At 37.0% G+C, this 25,288-nt stretch overlaps 1 protein-coding gene across 2 annotated transcripts in view; it reads right to left on the bottom strand.

Annotated features, from left to right (window-relative positions):
* LOC143225380 (uncharacterized) overlaps positions 1–25,288 on the bottom strand; it is a 65,320-nt gene that overhangs the window by 33,119 nt on the left and 6,913 nt on the right. For both annotated transcript variants that reach the window (XM_076454666.1, XM_076454667.1), the window contains exons 2-4: positions 21,693–21,878; positions 14,541–14,751; positions 295–4,726 (exon numbers count right to left, since the gene is read on the bottom strand). In XM_076454666.1, coding sequence (XP_076310781.1) covers positions 295–4,726; positions 14,541–14,751; positions 21,693–21,798 — 4,749 coding nt within the window. In that variant the 5' untranslated portion in view covers positions 21,799–21,878. The remainder of the gene's footprint in view (positions 1–294; positions 4,727–14,540; positions 14,752–21,692; positions 21,879–25,288) is intronic.

The raw sequence follows: 25,288 nt of genomic DNA, 5'->3' as shown, positions 1-25,288 counted from the left end.
TAGAGCGTTATAAAATGATGGTCAAATACAACTATTCGTTGATAAAGAGTTGGCTGTGGGTGATGCTGACTTGCTGCCTTCCCTCCTGTCCATCACTTCAAAATTAGGGACGGTAATGCAGATAGCTGTCCAGTAGCTTAACAAAAACAAACCTGTATAGGTTTTCAAATGTATTGGTTGTATATAATTCATATCAAACAATTAATAACAGTATATGAAAATATAGCCATGCAGTGGAACTTATATTGAACCTTTTTGGTAGATTAAAGTGTGCCAAGCAAATTTTTATCCTACCTCGTTCAGTAATCGTAAAGCAGCTACAAATCTCTCTTCCGTGGTTACAAGCTCTTCAGCGATACGGTATAATTTTCTCTCTCTCTTTGCATTAGCCCGATCGTCTTCACTTACATCTTCAGACTCGACATCATATTCCGAATCTTCTGAAGATGAGTCGAAGAAAGCTGACGAGTGTGAACTAAACAAAGACACTGAAGAACTAAAGTCAGCCATTTCTTCGTGTCGAACACTAGAACTCATTATTTCTTGAGGCCGTGTACGTCCTTCTTTAGGAGTTTCTTTGTCCTTGGGAACATTTGTCTTTAGGTCCAGGTGGTCCTCTCTGTCTTCTGATTCACTGAGATTGGAAAGTTTCTTTCTGAGCTGTTCTACCAGTTCTGTAGATTTCCCTTGGGTCTTTCCACTTACCTCATTAACAAACTCTTCGTCACTTACTGATTCTGAGGAATCCAAGGGACCTCTTTGGAGATTCTGCTGCCTGTTTGCTCTTTGGTGACGTTTCACGGTTTCACTTTTTAATCTTGGATGTCTCGATTTTGAAATATTCGAATCAACCTGGGTTCCTTTCCCTGCAGTCGAGTCAATGTTGTACCACCTAAACCTACGCAGAGCTTCGTATTCTGAACAGCTCACTGAACTGTCAACGTCTGCATTCCCGCCTGAAAAATCGCTGTTTTCAGACCAGCATAATTCTTCTTTTCTCACTTGAAGCTTTCCACTAGCTCTTACATTATCTTTCGGACTCGGCGACTTCGACCATCGCTCTCTATAAATTCTGTTTGGACTACTAGTTGTATCGTGAAAAATTACATTTTCATAATGTCTTCTCTCTTTTGACTCTAGCTGTATACTGTCATCATTACTTATCATGTCAGACTTATTTCCAGATAAAATATATTTATTTTTAGTTGTTATTTTTTTTTTATCATGTGGATAAAGATCTTTTAGTCTAGTGCTTGAAGTAAGTTTATTTTCATGAACTTTCAGTATATCAGAAGAAGTTTGTTTGTCTTTAACAGTTTTCAAACTTGACGTTTTTTCTGAAAGTTTAGGAGGAATATGACTGTGTTTGTCAGACAACGATATTTTGGGATAGAGTTTAGGAGGAAGTGGTGGTGGAACATGATTTGTTTGAGGTTTGTGTGGAAGCAAGTTTTGGTATATGTTATTTTGTGGTATTTCTAGTTTTGTAGCTTCTGTCATTTCGTAAACCTGATCATACAATGGCTTTTTTGTAGAAGGAAATTGTCTTTCTTTATCTACTTTGTCACAAACTTCAGAATTATCTTGGGATAAATTTTGTTGTTTTGATCTTGCTGGTGGTGTAGGTTGTTCTTCAGAAATAAATTTTTTATCCTTGTCTCTTTCTTCAGGTGGAAGCAAGTTACATCTTTGATAATCTTGCGTAGTTTTTGATTGATACTTTGGAGGAGACGGTCTTGGAGGCTTACATTTTGAATGATACACTGGAGGAGGTCTTGGAGGCTTACCCTTCGACTGATACTTTGGAGAAGTTGTTGGGAAATCTTGGTTCCCTTTAGCCTCATGTTGAAGTGCATCCTTTTTCTCACCATCTTGTCTGGATACTGCTGCTAACAATGTCATTTCAACTTCTTTGTCCTCATCCTTGGATATATCGTCATCTACATAGATAACACTTTGAGAACCACCCGTTGTTCTGTACTCTAGAACAGCACTTTTTTGTATATATTGTTGTCGAGGTGTCTCAAGTTTTGTTACTGATCTTGATAGTGAAGAAAATCTGTGAGTTGATGGCAGAATTCTTCTACTTCTGGACATTGGTAGCGCAACACTGTGAGGCCTTTTCCTTTCCTCTCTTTGTATTCTTTGATATGGCATTGGCTCTTTATTGTCCATTGTTGAATATTTTGTTTGAAGGTTTGCCAGCGCCATTCTTGTAGTTCGGTCTAGGGGCGTCGATGGACGTGGTGGCCTTGGAGGTTTTGGCTTTTGTTTCTTGCATGCAGTAACCTTTTCTGATTGAAATGAAGGCCTGATATCAGTTAATGCTTGGCCATTAACTATATGTAATACTTGAGTAGCACCATCCTTCACAGCGTGAAACCCAGATTCCTGGTTCTCTGCTTGCTGTTGATCATATAGATGGCTGTAAGTTGTTGGATGAACAGTATTTTCATTTTGAGTGTTGGTCTGAAAGTTTGACATTTTTGTATCAAAGAAAAGTTCCCGTGTTTCAGGGTTTTGTATAGAATGGTCAAACACAGCACTGGAATCTCGCATTTGTTGATTGGCAGTTGCATGCTGGGATACATCCAATGCTAGGCTATCCACAGACATGGGATTTACAGCTTGAGAAATTGCATTGAAGTCCTTTGGATAAATGTTGCTTTTAAATTCAGAGTTTGTGTCTCTTTTTACTGCCTTTCTGTAGTTGGCCATTCTATCAAAATACTGATTTTTTGATGCTTCCCATCGTGATGGAGAAGCACTTCTACGAACAGGAGTTTCTTTATAATAACTTTGAGACAAACTATTACTATCTTGTTGGAGGGACTGTGGTATCTGTGAAGAACTAAATCTCCGTATTGGAGACAAAGATCTGCGACTTGTAGCTGTTTTATAAGTACTTCCAGGTTGTAAAGTAATACGTTTTTGACTTAGTTCTTGTGTATAGGAGGTGAAGAGGGTTGTTGGAATACTGTGAGGTCTCGTCACTGGAGTTGGTGGAGTTTCAGTTATTATGATTTCAGAGTATGTTGTTGGACTCTGATATCTTTGTTTCATAAGTTTTGGAGGTGGAGGTTTGGAAGGTGGTCTAACATGAGTTTCTTTAACCAAATTGAAACCTTGAAGATAAGGCTGACAAATTGGAGAAGTTGATTGTTTCGAAGATGGCGTGAGAGGTAATGTATTTTTTGTGAATGTTGATTTGAAAAGAGGTATAGGTTTCGTGTCTGGCTGTGACAAAGATCTTTGATTAACTGTAAGTGAAGGAGTTGTGAACTTTTGATGCATTTGTGAAATTGGCCTTTTTGGAGGTGGTGGTTTAGGAGGAGGACCATGTGTAGAAACTGGTGTTGGGGTAGAAATGTAAGATTTCTTTATAGCTGGCTGTGGAGAAAAATTTTGGTATAAAATACCTGATGATGTGGAACACTGGTTTGCTGGTGAGATTCGAATTTGTGAAGGCTGAGAAACATATTCTGTAACTGTTATTGTGCTTGGAGAACCTATTCTCGTGACTTGCTCTACCGATAGCTTTTGAGGTTCTACAGATGGAGACATAGAACACTGAAGAGTTGGTGAAGAAGTCGACAAAACAAGTGGTTCTGGAGATGAAATTTTGGAGAAAAAACTAGGTACTTTTATTTTCGGAATCGGTGACCGACGTCTAGCAACATGTGTTTCAGCTACGCTCCCTGTTGTTGAAATCTTTAAACTAGTTGCTGCTCTCTCTGTCCGAATTTCTGTTTTAGGCGGAAATACATTAACTGAAGGAAGAATATTAGCTAGTGAAATAGGTTTTCTTTTAGGTGGAATATTAACTGGGGAAACTGGTTTTCTTTGAAGGGTAATATTAACCGGTGAAATTGGTTTTCTTTTAGGAAGAATATTAACTAGTGAGATAGGTTTTCGTTTAGCAGGAATGTTGGGAGGAACTTTAGAGTCAAGTGAGAAGGTTTGGGATGATACTCGAAGATGAGTTGGCGTGCCCTGAGGTTTTGGTGTATCTGTTACCTTATTTTTGAAAAGGCGTTTCAAAAAACGCCTTTGTTGAGGCTTTGAAACTGTAGATGAATGTGTGACATGAACTGAAGGTTGTAATGAAGATTGTATTTTCGGCTCTCGAGGTAGTGCTATTTGTAAAGGACTTCTGGATATCATTCCTCGAAACAAAGGCCCTGTACTGGGTGATGCAGTTGTCTGCATGGCCAGAGGACGATGCAGATCCTTTTCTTTAGATGGAAACATTTTAGGAGGAAAATCAGTTGTTTCCACTGTTACTAAAGATTTAAGATTTCCTGACCAATTCCTATGGCCAGCACCAGGTTTTTTAGATTTCTTTAAAAAACTTTTAGCAAACCTCTCAGAAATGTTATGATAGAAATTTCTCATTGGGATGCCTAAAGATTTTGAAGTTGCATCACGAAATGCATGGATAAAGTTGGTAGCATCTCCTCCAAGAGCAATTTCATCCTCTTCAACCTCAGTCATTGGTATTTTGTTGTCTTTGGCCTTCATAATACTATATCCATCCACGAGCCCTGTAGTGGTGCCATCACCTTCGGCCCTGTAAGGCTCTCCAGAGGTCAATCCTCCAGTACCCCAAGGATCGTAATCTCCACCTGAAGAAACTACTGCTTCTGTCCTTTGAACTTTTGAGGTACTTAAACTCTGGTTGTGACTCGTTGTACTTGAAGATCTTGAATGAACAGAGTCAGATCTCCTAATATAAGAATACCTCTTTTAATATTAGTGTAAACCATACAAAGCTAATACGTTTCTTCAACTTTAAAACAATCATCTTGCTTTCATTGCCTAACCCATTCTGTAGAATAGTACTTAAAACAATTAAGAGATCTGTGCGAGCATTTTTCACAAGTATGACTTCTAACATCGTAAACTGTCACATAACGTTTATATATTTAGGGTGTTCTTCTTTAATTTGTCTACAACTTAAAACTTTATTGATAATTGATAATTGTGTTTTCATACAATGTTCAGAAGTCGTGTTAATTATTTTATAAATTAAGTGCAAAACACTGAAAAATAAAAATAACATTTTAGTTTCTGTGTCTATGCATTTAAGAACTAAGTAGAAAACTTATCGTGTGTTATTCTTGGGTATAGCCACTTAATGTCAAGTTGTGTGTTAAAACCACAACATTTCTGTATATATGCGATAAAGAACTAAATAGATGACTTATCGTATGCCATTCTTGGGTATAGTCACCTAGTGTCAAGTTGTGTTAAAACCGCATTCCTGTATCCATGCACTGAAGAACTAAATATATGATTTACACTGTGATATTCTTGTGAAAAGCCGTCTAGTGTTCACGCTTCTTAAATTATTGACCAAATCGATAGACTTTCAAGAACTGTCTAAGGCCACAATGTTATTCTATGTAAGTAGTGTTATTATCTACTGTGTCTAAGGCTACAATGTTATTCTATGTAAATAATATCACTACCTACTGTGTCTAAGGCCACAATGTTATTCTATGTAAGTCGTGTCATTACCTAGTGTGTGTGATTCCACAATGTTTTTCTATGTAGGCAGTATGAGTACCTACTGTGTCTAAGGCCACAATGTAATTTTATGTAAATAGTGTCATTACCAACTGTATCTGAAACAACGTTATTCTCTGTAAGTAGTGTTATTACCTACTGTGTCTAAGTTCACAGTTTTATTCTATGTAAGTACTGTTATTACCTACCGTGTCTATGGCCACAATGTTATTCTATTTAAATAGTCATTACCTACTGTGTTTGAGGCCACAGTGTTATTCTATGTAAGTAGTGTCATTACCTACCGTGTCTGAGACCACAGTGTTATTCTATATAAGTAGTGTGATTACCTACTTTGTCTGAGGCCACAATGTTATTCTAGGTAAGAAATGTCATTTCTCCGTGTGTCTAAGTGCACAATGTTATTATATGTAAGTAGTGTGATAACCTACTGTGTCTATGGCCCCAATGTTAATCAATTTAAATAGTCATTACCTGGTGTGTCTGAGGCCGCCACAATGTTATTCTATGTAAGTAGTGTCATTACCTACTGTGTCTAAGGCCACAATGTTATTCTATGTAAGTAGTGTCATTACCTACTGTGTCTAAGGCCACAATATTCTATATAATTATGGTGATTACCTACTGTGCTAAGGGCATAATAGAATTCTATGCAACTAGTATAATTACCTACTGTGTTTAATGCCACATTGTTATTTTACGTAAGTGGTGTCGTTACCTACTGTGTCTAAGGCCACAATGTTATTCTATGTAAGTGGTGTTATTACCTTCTGTTTCTAAGATCATAATGTTATTCTGTATAACTAGTGTCATTACCTACTGTGTCTAAGGCCACAGAGTTATTCTGTGTAAATAATATTACTACCTATTGTGTCTAAGGTCTCAATGTTACTCTATGTAAGTAGAGTGATTATCATCTGTGTCTAAGGCTACAATGTTATTCTGTTTAAATAATGTCACTACCTACTGTGTCTATTGCCACAAGGTTATACTGAGTAAGTTGTGTGATTACCGACTGTGTTTAAGGCCACAGTAAGTATTATTTGTAAGTAGTGTGATTACCTGCTGTTTCTATGGCCACAATGTTTTTCTAAGTTAATAGTGTCATTACCTAATGTGTCTAAGGGCTCAGTGTTATTCTATGGAAGCAGTATGAGTACCTACTGTTTCTAAGGCCACAATGTTATTCTATGTAAATAAATATCACTACATACTGTATCTAAGGCCACAATGTTATTTTGTATAAGCCGTATCATTACCTTCCATGAATACGGCCACAATGTTATTTTGTGTAAGTATGTCATTATGTATGGTATCTATGGTTACAATGTTATTCCATGTACTTGGTGTTATTACCTACTGTGTGTGAAGCCACAATGTTTTTTTCTATGAAGTAGTGTCATTACCTACTGTGTGTGATTCCACAATGTTTTTCTATGTAGGCAGTATGAGTACTTACTGTGTCTAAGGCCACAATGTAATTTTATGTAAATAGTGTCATTACCAACTGTATCTGAAACAACGTTATTCTCTGTAAATAATATCACTACCTACTGTGTCTAAGGCCACAATGTTATTCTATGTAAGTCGTGTCATTACCTAGTGTGTGTGATTCCACAATGTTTTTCTATGTAGGCAGTATGAGTACCTACTGTGTCTAATGCCGCAATGTTATTCTATTTAAATAGTGTCTTTACCAACTGTATCTGAAACAACGTTATTCTCTGTAAGTAGTGTTATTACCTACTGTGTCTAAGTTCACAGTTTTATTCTATGTAAGTACTGTTATTACCTACCGTGTCTATGGCCACAATGTTATTCTATTTAAATAGTCATTACCTACTGTGTTTGAGGCCACAGTGTTATTCTATGTAAGTAGTGTCATTACCTACCGTGTCTGAGACCACAGTGTTATTCTATGTAAGTAGTGTGATTCCCTATTTTGTCTGAGGCCACAATGTTATTCTAGGTCAGGGGTGTGCAACAGGCGGCCCGCGGGCTACAACCCGGCCCGCCAAGCCATTTAGTGTGGCCCTAGTTGTTGTAATCTAACCATGTGACCTGATCTGTAATCCAACGCAAATGGAATATTTTTAAAAGCATCGATCCTACGGGATTCCCAGGCTTCGACTCGACAAACTTCTAAAATTATCTTTGCTAGAGAGGAGCAGGCCGAATTCGATTGGTCGGCCTCCTTAGGGCATGAATAGGTGACGTGCACTAGCACTATTGTCTACGACTCAACGTCATGTCCTGAACCTCGCCTTCGCCCGCTGGCGACAATTTTCCCTAACCTCTGCTGTCCGTCATTCATTATTGGTGAAAATTTTATTACCTTTTACAGTTACTACAAGAGATTGAAGGTAAATTGATTATTATTTAGCATATTGTTGTGACTTTACTGAATTTATTAAAATTTTTGCTTTCAGATGCATCTGATTCTATGTACAGTGTGACCTCGTTATTCGCGGGGGTTACGTTCTTTACCCTCCCGCGAATAGCGAAAACCGCGAATATTGGATGCAGTTTTAAAACGTATATGTATGCGATTATATACTATATGAAATGCTTCCCAAACACTAATGATACTTATACTCATTGATGCAGTAATAATGTAGCAATATTGCATACTGTTATGTATTTCACTAAATTGTACCGTGCGTTACCGGGCTGTGCTTTGCCGTTTGCGTTGTTGGGGAAGCTGAGGCAGTCAGCCAATAGCAGTCCAATCTTGTTTGGTGTAGACGACAATTGATAAAAACGGCTTGATTGAGTAAATACAACAGAAATCTCCTCGAAAAGCCCTTTCAGTCTCTGTGACCTACAAAACGCAGTTCGCGCATAACCCGCGAATATGCGGGGCCGCGAATGGCGAACCGCGAATAGGCGAGGTCATACTGTATTTTGCTATTCTCAATTAATTTAAGTACCGGAAGGCTATGATCGGGATGCCAATTTAGAAACATGTGTTTCTATCCATAAGAGGTTCCATGTGTAAATAAATTCTATGTTTTTTTCTACTTTGCTATTTTCGTGAGAATAATTTTTGTTTTGATTTCAGGGCTAGTAAAATGTCAGCAGTTAAGAAACGAAAAATTGATGATGAGGGAAGGTTATTCAACAGTGAATGGTGCACAAAATATCTTGTTGTCCCACATAATCAAGGTGTTGTCTGCCTCGTCTGTCAAACTACAATTGCAGTCATGAAAGAGTACAATATTAAGCGACATTACGCAACTAAGCACTCCTCCCAGTTTGATGAAATTGTTGGTCAGGCACGAAAGGACAAAATTGAACATTTAAAAACATCCATTGAAAAGCAACAAGGTGTTTTTACCACTTTCAAGAAACATTCAGAATTGGTGACAAAACTGAGTTTTAAGCTTTGTGAATGTATGGCAGAAAAGGGAAAGCCTTTCAGTGATGGAGAATTTATTAAAATTGTTTAACAATATTCACAGAATATGCATGTCCAGAGAAAAATATTTGGTGGAGCAAACTAGCCTTTCCCGCTTTACTGTCTCACGCAGGACAAAAGATCTTTCAGAGGACATCAAAGAAACTTTGAAAGAGAGATTGAATTCGTGTGAAGCTTTCAGTCTGGCTTTGGATGAAAGCACTGATATCAATGACACATCCCAACTTGTCATTTTCATCAGAGCTGTTACTGCAGGCTTTGATGTTTTCGAAGAGTTTTTAGATATGGCAAGCCTTTCCTCCACAACCACAGGACAGGATATTTGTGAACAAGTGCTTAAGGTTGTAGAAAAGTTTGAACTGAATCCTTATAAATTATGTGGTGTTACAACAGATGGTGCTCCTTCCATGACAGGTAGGACAAATGGATTCACCAAGAAATTTCTAACTGCAATTGGAGCACAAGACGTAGTTGTAAGCCATTGCATTATTCACCAAGAGAGCTTGTGCACCAAAGTTCTGGATTTTGCAGAAGTCATGAAAAATGTCGTCCAATGCGTAAATTATATTCGAACACGAGAAAATTTAAAACTTTTTTAGATGAGCTGGACAGTGAGTATTCAGATGTTTTGTACTTCTCTGCTGTACGTTGGCTTAGTAGAGCTGCTACTTTGAAGAGATTCTGGAATCTGCGAGAGGAGATTATGTTCTTCATGGAGAGCAAACGTCAGAATGTGGACTTCTTGAGCAATGAGAACTGGCTGAATGACTTAGCATTCCTCACAGACATTACACAGCATCTGTCTGATTTAAACTTAAAACTACAAGGGAAAAGTCAACTTGTGAATAAGTTGTTTGAGCATATTTGTGCTTTTGAGAAGAAATTGGAACTTTTCCAGGTTCAGTTGAGAAGAGCCATATTGACCCATTTTACATGTCTTGCAACCAGGAAACTGGAATTTCCTAATCTGGATTGCACCAAATATGGAACCAGTGTACAAAAGCTGCGTGATGAGTTTGCAAACAGATTTCCAGATTTCAGACAAACTGAAATTAGATTGAAATTGTTCGCTCAACCTTTTGATTTGGCAGTGGAAGACAGTCCTGATGATTGCCAAATGGAACTCATTGAACTGCAGGCTGACATGGACACTAAAAGGAAATTCTCTGAAAACAGTTTGCTAGACTTGTACAAACTCTGTGTACGTGAAAAGTTTCCCAAGTTGTCCCGTCATGCACAAAGAATTGCCTCCCTTTTTGGTAGCACCTACTGCTGTGAGCAATTTTTCTCCAAAATGAAGCTCATCAAAACCAAATGTAGAAGTCAGCTGACTGATGAACATTTGACCAGTCAGTTAAGAGTGGCAACCACTTCTGTCAAAGCTGATATTGACAAGCTCTGCAAGGACTCTAAATTTCAAGTGTCGCACTAAAATGATCACTCATGCAAAAATATAAAATATTATTGCTTGCATTTTGAGAATTTTTTTTAATTTATTGTGCATGTACACGAATAAGCTTGTTTTTTAAGTGGCCCCGCTTGATTGATGAAGTTGGTTATATGGCCCACCGACGAAAAATGTTGCACACCCCTGTTCTAGGTAAAAAGTGTCATTTCTCTGTGTGTCTAAGGCCCCAATGTTAATCTATTTAAATAGTCATTACCTGGTGTGTCTGAGGCCGTCACAATGTTATTCTATGTAAGTGGTGTCATTATCCACTGTGTCTAAGGCCCCAATGTTAATCTATTTAAATAGTCATTACCTGGTGTGTCTGAGGCCGCCACAATGTTATTCTATGTAAGTGGTGTCATTATCCACTGTGTCTAAACCACAATGTTATTATATTTAATGTGTGTCATTACCTAATGCATGTAAGGCCACAGTATTGTTCTATGTAAGTAATGTGATTATACTGTGTGTAAGGCCACAGTGTTATTCTATGTAAGTAGTGTCAGTGCATACTGTGTCTGAGGCCACAGTGTTGTTCTCTGTAAGTAGTTTCTTTACCTACCGTGCTTATGACCACAATGTTTTTTCTATGAAGTAGTGTCATTACCTACAGTGTCTGAGGCCTCAGTGTTATTTTGTTTAAATAGTGTGATTACCTACTGTGTCTAAGGATACAATGGTATTCTATGAAAGTCACCACTTTCATTACCTTCTGTGTCTAAGACCACAATGTTATTCTTTGTAAGTAGTGTCATTACTTACTGTGTCTAAAGCCACATGTTTTTCTATGTAAGTAGTATTATTACCTTCCGTGTCTAAGGGCACTATGTTATTCCATGTAAGCATTATCTGTACCTACTGTGTCTAAGGCCACAATGTTCTTCTATGTAAATAATATCACTACCTAATGTGTCTAAAGACACAAAGTTATCTGTATAAGTGGTGTCATTACCTACGGTGTTTGAGGCCACAATGTTATTCTTTGGAAGTAGTCTTTACGTATTGTGTCTGAGGCCACAATGTTATTCTATGTACGTCATGTTATCACCTACTTGCTCTATGGCAACAATGCTATTCTGTTTAAATAGTGTCATTTCCTACTGTGTATAAGGCTACAGTTATTCTATGTAAGTGATGTCATTAGTTTCTGTGTCTGAGGCCATAGTGTTATTCTATGTAAGTAGTGTGATTACCTACTGTTTCTAAGGCCACATTGTTATTCATTGTAAGCAGTGTTAATACCAACAGTGTCTAATACCACAATATTATTCTGTGTGAGTAGTGTGATTACCTACTGTATCTAAGGCGGCAATGCTATTCTATGTAAGGAGTGTAATTACCTACTGTGTGTAAAGGCACAGTTTTATTCTACGTAAGTAATGTGAGTACCTACTGTGTAGTTAACGACGAATCTACAGCTTATTATCAGGTGCTATGTTATTCTAAGAGTTTCAGTAGGTTAATTGTCTATATTTAACTAAACAAATGTACATGCACAGTTTAAGGAATGTGGCATCTGTCCAGATCTTCTACTAAAAGAAAAATTGAAACTTCTACCCCTATACTGATGAATTCTGCTTTCGTTAAATCATTTGAAATGGCTATGTCGTATGTGAATAATATGAAAACAGTAGACTAATAAAGAGACTAACGTTACTTACGTAGCTGCTATCTTGCTTAGTAAAACAAAATCCACAAAGAACAAGCCTTTTGCTCTGAGGAAGTTAAATTATTGGTGTCTGACAGTTACAGGTTATTTAACAAGTGAGTCAGTGATTTTATAAGCATGTTTAGGTTTATGTACAGTTTTGCACAAAATGTCTCCATATATTTTAAGAAATAACATCATTATTACTGAGATGGAATATAAATATACTTAGCGCTGTCAAACTGAGAAATAAATGTTAAACTTTTATCTGTATAATTTGAATGCTGAGACGTGTTCTGTGGACAACATAAACGAGGGCCTGGCATGGCCTAGCGCGTTAAGGCGTGCGCTTCGTAATCTGAGGGTCGCGGGTTCGCGCCCGAGTCGCGCCAAACATGCTCGCCCTCCCAGCCGTTAAGGCGTTATAATGTTACGGTCAATCCCACTATTCGTTGGTAAAAGAGTAGCCTAAGAGTTGGCGGTGGGTGGTGATGACTAGCTGCCTTCCCTCTAGTCTTACACTGCTAAATTAGGGACGGCTAGCACAGATAGCCCTCGAGTAGCTTTGTGCTAAATTCCAAAAACCAAACCAACATAAACGATTTATTAGAAAAGCAATACAATTTTGACAGATACCTGTAGAAAATGTATAATTCAACGTTTTAGCTATCAAGACAAAACCTCACCAGAACATAACATTAAATTAATTTAACTAGCATCTGTGGCCTTATATCAGTTCATATTAAACATTCAGTACTCTCTTGATTCTCCACTTACTCTAATAACCTCTACAAGGTGATGTAACTTTTATCAGTGAGGTTATTGATGTGATCCATTGTTATTTCATCCTAACTTGTCACTAGAAGTCGCTGCATCTCAACTACAGTCTCTGGTTTAGGATCGTTCTGCTCAATACTTTTCACTGGGATTACAATCTAGAGACTTTTCTTGCCATGACAATCTTGTAATGTCTTCCTGTTTGAAATAATCGTGTACAATACGTGCACTCTTGGCAATGGTATGCTATCATGGAACACACGATTATTGAAAAAATTGCTCTAGCATATGACAGAAATATCGTCTCCATTTCATACCTGGATGGCATTTCCTTGGATGATATGGAAAGAAGTTTTTCACTATTATGATTAGCTGCCCAAATATATACTGAACTATCTCCTGTGTGCTTTCAGTGGGAAATATAGTCTTCCCTCATCTGTTCTCCAGAGAAATGACGAACAAAAGTCCTATCACCAGCTTTATCAAGTCGGAAACAGGACTCATCTGAAAAGATGGCATGTCGCCAGTATTGTAATTGCATAAGTTGGCATGCTGTCTTACCAAAATAACATGGTGACAACAATGAAATCTGGTTAATATCGGTTTGCAGATAGTCCTTCTGGCAAAATAATTTTGTTTGATCAGTCTCCTATTCACTGTTCTTATGGATATATTGGAATGAATGTGTTCATGCTATTTCTGTCGTAAAATGTTGAAAGATATCTTTCGACCTTTGTATTAGGTTTATATGGAGTTCACTGAATAATGCAGTCTGGTAAATAATTGTGTAGAACTCTTTCCATATTAGGTACCACGTTGAGCTTTGGTGTAATACCGTTTATTAATAGGTACCACGTTGAGCTTTGGTGTAATACCGTTTATTAATAGGTACCACGTTGAGTCTTGGTATAATAGCGTTTATTAATAGGTACCACGTTGAGTCCTGGTGTAATACCGTTTAATGTTTTTTTTACGTTCCTTATTATGTGTTATCTTAGTTGTTAGGCAGTGGCCTGTTATAGTCGCTACACAGTCCTCAAAGTTAGTGGATCATATAGTTAAATTGCATGCTCTCTGAGAACTCCATTTAAACGTAGTAAAATCAGGTCAGTTTCATCTGACGAACCTAAAAATAACTTGCATTGTTTCATATTTCTCATCCTACATTTTAAAGCTTAAATCTGCAGTATTGTAACTCAGATACACCATATAATAACACAGATATACACTACCATAACTCAGATACACCATATAATAACTTGTATACATCAAGGCATTTGAAATAAACTATATCATAAATTAAAAATACCCTAACTCACATCATACCATAACTCAGGTACACCATGATATAAATCAGACACACCATATAATAACTCATATACATACTGACATAATTTAGATACAACATATGGTAAGTCAGATACACACGGAAAAAAACTCAGATGTACCCTCCTATATTACAAAGTTAAACCATTTTTGTATTACCTTTTATTTTAAGAAAACAAAATAGCCCAGTTATTATTATTCCATTGGCTTTGTTACGTCATTTTACGGACAATACAACAGTTTATTTTACATGTTTCGTATATGAACGATTTGTGCTTGGTTAAGTGTAATATTGTTTGACTGATTTAGAAGTTCATATTATTTGACTGGTATAGATCTTTTTCTCTCTGTTTACATGACAGGCAAATAAGGTTATAAAACATTTCTTTTACCGAGATACACTACTGTTCCCTTGTGCTTCCTCCTTTTTGGTGACGACACCTGCTGGCTCTGACTCCTTAACAGTGGTAGCAGTGCTTTCTCTGGTGGCTGCACTGTCTTCCAAGCCTCCAGAAGTTTCAGTTCTTTTACCAGAAAATGGAGAAGCCCCGAAGGAAGTTGGATGTTCTGGCTTTCCCTCTGTAAGTTTTGGTTTTGACCGATCTGTTGGAAATAACACTTGTTGTTGTAAGGGTTTATGAAAATATCTCTAATCTTACAATAATTACAAGGTTGTATGGTATTAACATACGAGAAATGAGTGGAAAAGTTTACGAAGTTGTATGGTGTTAAGATACGAGAAATTAGTACAAAAATTGACCATGTTGTATGGTATTAACATACGAGAAATAAGTGGAAAATATTACCATGTTGTATGGTATTAACATACGAGAAATGAGTGGAAAATATTACCATGTTGTGTGGTATTAACATACGAGAAATGAGTGGAAAATATTACCATGTTGTGTGGTATTAACATACTAGAAATGAGTGGAAAATATTACCATGTTGTATGGTATTAACATACGAGAAATGAGTGGAAAATATTACCATGTTGTATGGTTTTAACATACGAGAAATGAGTGGAAAATATTACCATGTTGTGTGGTATTAACATACTAGAAATGAGTGGAAAATATTACCATGTTGTATGGTATTAACATACGAGAAATGAGTGGAAAATATTACCATGTTGTATGGTATTAACATACGAGAAATAAGTGGAAAATATTACCATGTTGTATGGTATTAACATACGAGAAATGAGTGGAAAATATTACCATGTTGTGTGGTATTAACATACGAGAAATGAGTGGAAAATATTACCATGTTGTGTGGTATTAACATACTAGAAATGAGTGGAAAATATTACCATGTTGTATGGTATTAACATACGAGAAATGAGTGGAAAATATTACCATGTTGTGTGGTATTAACATACGAGAAATGAGTGGAAAATATTACCATGTTGTGTGGTATTAACATACGAGAAATGAGTGGAAAATATTACCATGTTGTGTGGTATTAACATACGAGAAATGAGTGGAAAATATTACCATGTTGTGTGGTATTAACATACGAGAAATGAGTGGAAAATATTACCATGTTGTGTGGTATTAACATACTAGAAATGAGTGGAAAATATTACCATGTTGTATGGTATTAACATACGAAATGAGTGGAAAATATTACCATGTTGTATGGTATTAACATACGAGAAATGAGTGGAAAATATTACCATGTTGTGTGGTATTAACATACGAGAAATGAGTGGAAAATATTACCATGTTGTGTGGTATTAACATACGAGAAATGAGTGGAAAATATTACCATGTTGTATGGTATTAACATACGAGAAATGAGTGGAAAATATTACCATGTTGTGTGGTATTAACATACGAGAAATGAGTGGAAAATATTACCATGTTGTATGGTATTAACATACGAGAAATGAGTGGAAAATATTACCATGTTGTATGGTATTAACATACGAGAAATGAGTGGAAAATATTACCATGTTGTGTGGTATTAACATACGAGAAATGAGTGGAAAATATTACCATGTTGTGTGGTATTAACATACGAGAAATGAGTGGAAAATATTACCATGTTGTGTGGTATTAACATACGAGAAATGAGTGGAAAAGATCACCAATTTGTATGGTATTAACATTCGAAAAATTAGTAGGAAAGATTACCATGTTGTATGGTAGGTATGTAGGTATTCATTGTTTATTGGCACAAAGCTACAAGGCTATCTCTGCCAGACAAGATGTGGTATAGTATAGTTATAGGGCAATTAAGGTAAAAAATAAAATATGTAAAATTAGGAACTGCCAGGAAGACTGAACCAAGAAGTACACCCTTACTGACAGTCACCTGAAGCTGGCCTTTTCACTAATGGGTTCAGTTAAAAAAAAAAAGAAAAACTAAAATGTATCAAATTAAGACTTGCCAGGAAGGCTGAAGCAACAAGATTAAAATTGTAGTTAGTCACCTGAAGATGGCCTTTCCAATCCTAGGTTCAGTTCAAAATAAAAATTGAAATGTGTAAAAGAAATCATGCTAAAACACTATATAATCCGATAAAAACTTTAAATTAAGTGTAAACGACCAATGGCTCTTAAAAATGTAAAAACATGAATGAGATGGGCAGTATTACCTATAACATGGGCTGAAGTCAAGGGTAAACCCGCCTTACAAATACCTTCAAAATGGTGTCGTCGTTCTAGGTTGTAGCGATGGCATGATAATAAAATGTGAATGATTGTGATGTGAGTGCCACATAGACCACACATTGATGCAACAGTTCCAGATAAAAGGAAGTGGTGGGTTAAAAAACTGTGACCACTGCGTAGCCTTGACAAAACAACCTCCTCTTTTCGATCCTTACAGAAGCAAAAGGGCCAAAGACCAAGAGAAGGTTTGATTTGAAAAAGCTTGTTATTGTGTTGCTCATTTCAGGTTGCCTGCCCTCTGGTGTACAGTCTGGATTTGATAACCGAACCATTTTTCATGTATGGAATGGGTACTGGGATGATAGATAGATCCATTCCCACAAATACCAACATGACCTGGTATCCAAAAGAACTGGACAGAGACAGATGATAGAGAAAGATGGGCCAGTTTGTTTTCGATATTGATGAGAAGAGGGTGGTGACTAACATGGAATGATTCCAGGGCCAATAGACAGCTGAGTGAGTCTGTATATATTGTACAATTTGTATATTGCATTATTTCAACATGTTTTAAGGCAAGAGAGATAGCATACAACTCGGTAGTGAAAACAGAAACTGTAAGGGGGAGTCTGTGTGCCGCAATCGAACTGTAACAAACCATGGCTGAGCCCACTGAGTCACCCGATTTGGAACCATCTGTATATATAGGAATAGATGGATCATATGAAAGATGTTCAGCAAAGAAAGAGCGATATTTCCAATCGGGTGTATCTGCTTTCCTCAGATGACTCAAAGATTGGTTACAATTCAGGACAGTAATTTGCCATGGTGGAAAAGGCTGATTTGAAGAAACTGCAATGTTATTCAAGGATAATTGTTTGTTTGTTTTGGAATTTCGCACAAAGCTACTCGAGGGCTATCTGTGCTAGCCGTCCCTATTTTAGCAGTGTAATACTAGAGAGAAGGCAGCTAGTCATCATTACCCACCGCCAACTCTTGGGCTACTCTTTTACCAATGAATAGTGGGATTGACCGTCACATTATAACGCCCCCACGGCTGGGAGGGCGAGCATGTTTGGCGCGACGGGGATGCGAACCCGCGACTCTCAGATTACGAGTCGCACGCCTTAACACGCTTGGCCATGCCGGGCCTATTCAGGGATAACTTCAAATCTTCTAATTGTGCCTGGATACGGAGACTAAAAGAAAGAATGGCAGATTTTCTGTTAGTAAAAAGTGTGGTCCATTGTGGTTAGAAAACACAACTCCAGGTAGGATGCTGTGGTAAGGATCGAAGTTTAGAAGCATACATTAGAAACAGTTGCAAACGGCGAATATATAGAGGAGGTTCATGAGATTCCACATACAGACTTTGCACGGGAGAATTACGAAAAGCTCCAATGCAAAGCCGAAGCCCCTGGTGATGGACAGGATCCAACATTTTCAGTGCTGAGGTTCTGGAAGAACCATAAACCACAGACCCGTAGTCAAGTTTGGATCAGACGAGGGCACGATAAATTTTGAGCATGGAGTATCGATCTGCTCCCCAAGAAGTAGAAGAGAGGACACGGAGAATGTTCAATGCTTTTAGACATTTGATACAAAGTTGCTTGATATGCGATATAAAATTTAATTTACAATCAAATATAAGACCTAAGAACTTTGCCTCAGGGATGACAGGAAGTACAACATCATCAAGACGGAGTTCTGGATCTGGGCGGATTCCCCGTTTGTGGCAGAAATGTATACAAACGGTTTTAGAGAGTGAAAGTTTAAAACTATTTGCCGTGGTCCACTTCAGTATCTGATTGATTGCAGTTTGTAACTGCCATTCAATAAACCTCATGTTTGATGACTGATATGAAATGTGAAAGTCATCAACAAAAAGACCGTTTGCAACAGTGGGGGATAGCTGTTCACTGATGGCATTAATCTTTATAATGAAAAGTGTGACACTCAGAATACAGTCCTGAGGGACTCCACGTTCCTGTGGGAAAAAATGAGAAAGTGTTGAGCCCACACGGACTTGGAATCGGCACTTCATTAAGAATTGCTGGATGAAAAGGGGTAAGTATCCACGCAATCCATACGAATGAAGGTCTCGTAAGATGCCATATCTCCATGTTATATCGTAAGCTTTTTCTAAAAAAAAAAAACAGTAACAAGATGTCGCCTTAAAAAGGCTTTTTTGATTGATGTTTCAAGTCGAATTAAGTGATCTATCGTAGAGCGTTATCGTCGGAACCCACACTGAGTAGGTGAGAGGAGGTTGTTTGATTCAAGAAACCAAACGAGGCGAGCATTGATTATCCTCTCTAAGCTCTTACTGAGACAATCAAAGCAATGGGATGGTAATTCGAAGGAATCGTTGGATCCTTCCCAGTTTTCTGAATACGGAGTATGATAGCTTGTCGCCAAGAATCTGGATAGACATTTTCCTGCCATATCTGATTAAAGACAGCTAGGAGAATAGTAAGAGAGTTCTGGGAGAGGTGGCGTAACATCTCATAACGTATATTATCAGGTCCGACTGATGTATTGCCAGACCGATGAATAGCAAGTTTGAGTTCCATCAGTGTAAGAGGGCGATTGTAGTCATAGGAATGGTCAGTTGAAAAGGAAAAAGGCAGATGCTCTGCCTATGTTTTAGTGGCTAAAAAGGAAGGGGATAAGTTTGAAGAGCTAGATACACGAGAGAATAAGTCCCCAAGAGTAATGACAATGCTCTGTGCACCTGCAATTTCATAGCCATCAGATATTAGGATAGAGAGGGGGGCAGAAGTATATCTTCCACTCATCCTCCGGATCTTATCTCATATAACTTTTGTGCTGGTGGTTGAAGAAATGCTGGAGGTGTATTTAATTCAAGATTCCTTCTGGCTTTGACGTTTAACATGCCGAGCGTGTGCACGGGCTTGCTGAAATGCAATGCAGTTTGAGAGCGTGGGGTATCGGGTATGGTGAGGCCTGTGAGGATCTCCGATTCGGGGACAGTCCTTAAATCTCTTTCAATTTTGATTTCTCTGGAAGTATTCAAAGTGGAATGAGGAGTAACTTCAATGGATATGTCCCCAAGGCCTTTGATGTCAGGAGGAGTTTGGAGTTTTGGAAGATATTTCCACTAAGGTGTCACTCGAACGTAGCTTTTTTACCGATTTAGGGGAGCCAGCAAGCCCTTCTAAGCCCTTCTGAGTAAAAATGGTGACATCTGCCCTCAAGGTTTATCACTTAAGGAATGCAAAATTAAGAATCGCGGGACAGATTCAAGTGGTGAGTTAGGCTGTACAGATTCATCAATGCATTGTCGTTTTCCAGTAGTCGGGTTTATCTCGATGGTTTCAAGTTGTGTTATTTTTTGTTTTTGTTTTAGGAGTATCCAAAATAAATATAAAATATTTCGGTGACCTCTGATCCCCCCCCATGGAGCCCTACAAGGGGACACACTTCAGTGCCTTAAGGGTACTGCAGCGACGTTAGGGTTTCGTGAGCACTATACCCGAATACCAATGTCAGACACAATGTCCACAACAGCCGTTGTGGACGTCCTATGCTGGCACTCAGTTGGCCCTGGCCCAAATGGACTAGCCGATTGATCCTGGGGGGCACCCCAAAAACGCCCGTTTATAGGAATTCAAGGCCAAAGTAGTGTGTTTGAGTTGGACCCCTCAACCACCAGGTTTCTCTCCTCCCCTTCACGGGTTACCATGCACGGCAAACACGCAGGTGATATTTAGATCCCAGAGGAGGTAAACTGTAAGAACAGAACCTTCTCTGGGAGGTCCCCTCACCACGGAATCCACATCGAGGGGAGTTGTATGGTATTAACATTCGAGAAATGAGTGGAAAAGATTTAGGGTATTAAGATACGAGAAATTAGTAGAAAAGATTACCATGTTGTGTGGTATTAATATACGAGAAATGAATGGAAAAGATTACCATGTTTTAGGGTATTAATATACGAGAAATGAGTGGAAAAGATTACCAGGTTGTATGGTATTAACATACGAGAAATTAGTAGAAAAGATTACCAGGTTGTATGGTATTAACATACGAGAAATTAGTAGAAAAGATTACCAGGTTGTATGTCATTAGCATACGAGAAATTAGTAGAAAAGATTACCATGTTGTATGGTATTAATATATAAAGGAACAAAAGTAGTACTTTACAAAACATATTTTAACTAAAGTAACCAACTTAAACATAAAACCGTATCTAATAAGTTTGTTCAAAATACAAAGTTTTTAATCCATTAAATTTACTAATTATGTTTTTAAATATTTATTAGTTAACGAAAACGAGTTTAATGGGTTACAGGTGGCGAATTTTGTGGAACCACCAATGACGTTTTATTTTTTCCATTGCTTTTTGCTGGATATTTTCAAACCTTCTGTGAACTATACCATATATTACTCTGTCATATCTGTAAGTAATGACTTGGTAGACAGGTAAATATACTGAATTACTGATTGGCTATTTACTTTTATTACTTTAAAACTGTACATCAATTAAAGTGAATAAAGTGATCTGAATGTATGCATGTTTTGTAACCATAATTACCGAGTAAATGTACATAACTAGAATAATATTATCTGATAGAGTTGAGAATAAAAGCGTATCAAAAAAATGATATCATGGTAACAAATATTTAATATATGCAATACAACGGATCGAGATGTTATGAGGCGAGTTAGGACGAAGTTGACATCGTTATTAAAATAAAATCACACAAAATATTTTTTATTATATGAAATACGTGCCCTAACATCGATTTAATTTCAAGTTATAATCTAAGAAGTGACTCTAGATAGGATATAACAAAACATTCATCCCGAAACGATATATGTTTAAATAGTTTCATTGTATGTCTTTATAAATATACACAGATCAGATTGTGTTCTCATCTGTGGTACGTATATCATAAATACCGTCTCCAAAGAAGTAGCTAGAGAACCCAAGAACCCAGCAGAGTGTCAACAAAGCAGTGACCCCAGCAAGGGCAGCCTCCAGAGCGACCACTATTGAAAGTAACATCTTCTGAGAACCTAACAATCAGAGTGGTCAAGAATGGGGGACATATTCTACTTGAACCAGAATAATTCAGCTGTGCTGACCTAAATCAAAGAAACAAAGGTTGTTAATGTTTGTTGGAAGTGCTAATTAAAACAAAAAAAATTATACCTGTACTGGCAATAACTAGAACAAAAATCATATCTATACTAGTACTAACCAACACTAAAGTAACACGTGAACTAGCACTGACACTAAAATCATTCTTGAAAATAGCACTAACTTCACACTGAAGTCATAACTAAACTAGCACTAACCGACACTAAAATCATTCCTGAACTAGCACTAATTGGCAATAATATCATACCTGAATTATTACTAATTTACACTAAATTCACATCGACCTAGCACTAACTGATAATAAAGCTATAACTGAATTAAGACTACACAGCTAAAACAATAATTTACACAGACGTTTTTAATACTTTCAATCTAACCAGTTATTGGTCAATGTTAAGCATAAAAATAAGTATATTGGTTATCTATATAAAAGAATCTAATATATGTAGAAAGATGGCGCTAGAATAGGTTTAACCTGACAAGCACAAAATAGTAATTATTATACTGGTGTGACATGTTAGAGAAGTAGCTGTTGTGTATTAGCGTGTGTGTTTTATATATAGCAAAGCCACATCGGGCTATCTGCTGAGCCCACCGAGGGGAATCGAAGTTGTGTATTAGCACCGCTGGTGTTAACTGAGTTAGAATATGTATTCAGGGACACATCACACATTTAAAGTAAACTAAATGAAACTACAATAACATCAGATGAATTAAAAAAAATTATAACAGGTATCAGTAAGTAGATAATCACCTGTTTTCTGTATCAGACCACTTTACTACTTACAGATAGTTTCATGCCAAGAAAGAAATCTAAAACTAGGATTAAATTATTGAATTCATCAAATAACAAGATGCTGAAATTATTCATGTCAAGAATATTTTAAGAATATTTGGACTTACACCGCTAGAAACCGGGTTAAAACAAACAGTTTGTTGGATTAACTTGGAATAAAGTGTACATATTATTTCATAAAGATCGTCAAAATGTCAGTCTCAATGATAAAACATGTCATCAACTTGAAACAGATCTAGCGTTTATTTCTTTACTTCCTTCTAAAAATTACATGACATAAATTTTGGATCTGGAAAAGAGGGAAGAGGCTCCAGTTTTGAGTTTTATTTTTCTCACAGGGCGACTGGCTGATGGAGTGAGCTACTGTTGGCAATGGTAGCGGCCAGCACTTTACACGAGGAAGATCGAAAGGATGGGTGTGTGAGGACGCCCTTACAGAACAATGTGGTCACTTGTGTATGGATGGGTGTGTAAGGAAAAAAAACAAAACATATGGTCACTTGTCTGTGGATGAATGTGTAAGTACAATCTTATAGAACCATATGGTCACTTGTTGTTCTTGCATGTCTCTTTTTGATAGAAGTATATATTTAAGCCCACCCTTTATTGTATATGAAATAATCGAGTCCTATCTTAAGCTGCTGTAAAGTGCTGAACCACAGCAGCTCCTTTTAAAAAGTTAAAATTGTCTTTGCTACAGATTGACTTGTCTTTTTCAAGCCTTAAACCTGTATACTCTCGTTGTATTAAATTAAGAATATCGGGAAAAGAGGGATAATTACATAATTAGATTTTAATATATATGAGGAAGGAAATTGTTACATAATTAGATTTAAGAATATATGGGTATGGAATTGTTTGTTTTTGAATTTCGCACAAAGCTACTAGGGCTGTCTGTGCTCGCCGTCCCTAATTTTGCAGTTTAAGACCAGAGGGAAGGCAGCTAGTCATCACCACCCACCGCCAACTCTTGGACTACTCTTTTACCAACGAATAGTGGGATTGACCGTCACATTATAACGTCTCCACGGCTGAAAGGGCGAGCATGTTTGGCGCGACGGGGATACGAACCTGCGACCCTCAGATTACGAGTCGCACGCATTAACATGCTTGGCCATGCCGGGCCTATGGGGAAGGGTATAATTACATAATTAGATTTTATAATGTATGGGGAAGGGGATCGTTGTATAGTTAGGTTTAAGAATATGCGAGAAAAATATCATTATATAATTAGGTTTGAGAATGTACGTGGAAGGGAATCGTTACATAATTAAGTTTGGTAACATTTGGGGAACAGAATCATTACATATGTTTAAGAATATATGGGGAAGGGGATATTTGCATAATTGTGTTTGAGGATGTATTGGGAAGGAGATCATTACATAGGTTAGATGCTATATGGAAAATGATATCATTATATAATTAGGTTTGAGAATATATGTAGAAGGGGACCATTACATAGCTTTCATGTTTTGTTACATGTTCAGATAAAAGAAATTAAATTTTAGTTCACAATATTCAGAAAAGCAAGTTTCTTAAAGTTATTGGGTTGGTGATTTAAGTATGGTGATTGCTGACACTTCTAAAGGAAGTAATATTTTTTCTATCAGTTATGTTACTTAATCCTACTAGTGTAGCGAGAGAAATCTAGAGTTTTATAAAGGAGGTTTTTCAAATCACATAATAAATATATATCAAGGAATAAAATCGACATGGATTCATGAAAGAGTGACTTTCCTTTATATTATTCTAACTTTTTCGAGTATGTTACAAATTTTCCTGATTGATGAAAAAAGTATTAGAGTATTCAACGACATTCGTGGATGATAGAAAAGTTATTTGATTATGTTAGAAATTTGTGAATGGCTGAAAACGGATGGACTTAAGGTTCTTAGATCTTCACAAAGATTTTAAATAAGGTTTTGTATAAAATATAAGGTACAAAAGTCATATGGATGAGGATGATGAAAGACAAGATAACTAGATTGCAGGATCGTTGGAGGAGAAAAATATAAAAGTTGTCATTGATGAAGTCATGCCAAATTAACCTCTACTAACTAGTGGAGTGTCACCGGATTCACAGTTTTTGGCCTTTACGTTTTCTGTTATTTAATTTAATGGAACCTAATTAGTAAAGTTTATTATCTACATTAAACTCGAATATTTCTAGTTTTATTGAAGAAATAACTTAACTTATTTGGAAGATTGAACGAACTGTTACAATAATTTATTATTTGGATCACAAGTTTGATGTACATAGAAGTCCATTCAATAGCACGCATGAGGGGAATATTCTTGCCTCGCTAAGCCTCATTAAGAACACTGTATACAGAAAGCATATTGGCGTAATGAGACGTTTCGAGTATAGATGAGCTTACTTTGAGGATAGGTTAAGATCTTTTAGCTTATTTTCTCTTACAAATAGAAGATAATTGATGATTTTATTAAAGATTACAAACGTATCCAGTGGATTCAAAGGATAACAGCCTGAGGTTCCTTTATGTTGAATTTCAAGAACAATAAGAAGAGATGATAACTCGAGACATCCGTTGCTCACATTAACCAGTGTTAACTTCCGTATAGACTTACGTCGTTCAC

Source organism: Tachypleus tridentatus, chromosome 9 (assembly GCF_004210375.1).
Source record: "Tachypleus tridentatus isolate NWPU-2018 chromosome 9, ASM421037v1, whole genome shotgun sequence".
NCBI lineage: Eukaryota > Metazoa > Arthropoda > Merostomata > Xiphosura > Limulidae > Tachypleus > Tachypleus tridentatus.
This window is presented reverse-complemented; position numbering and strand designations above follow the sequence as displayed.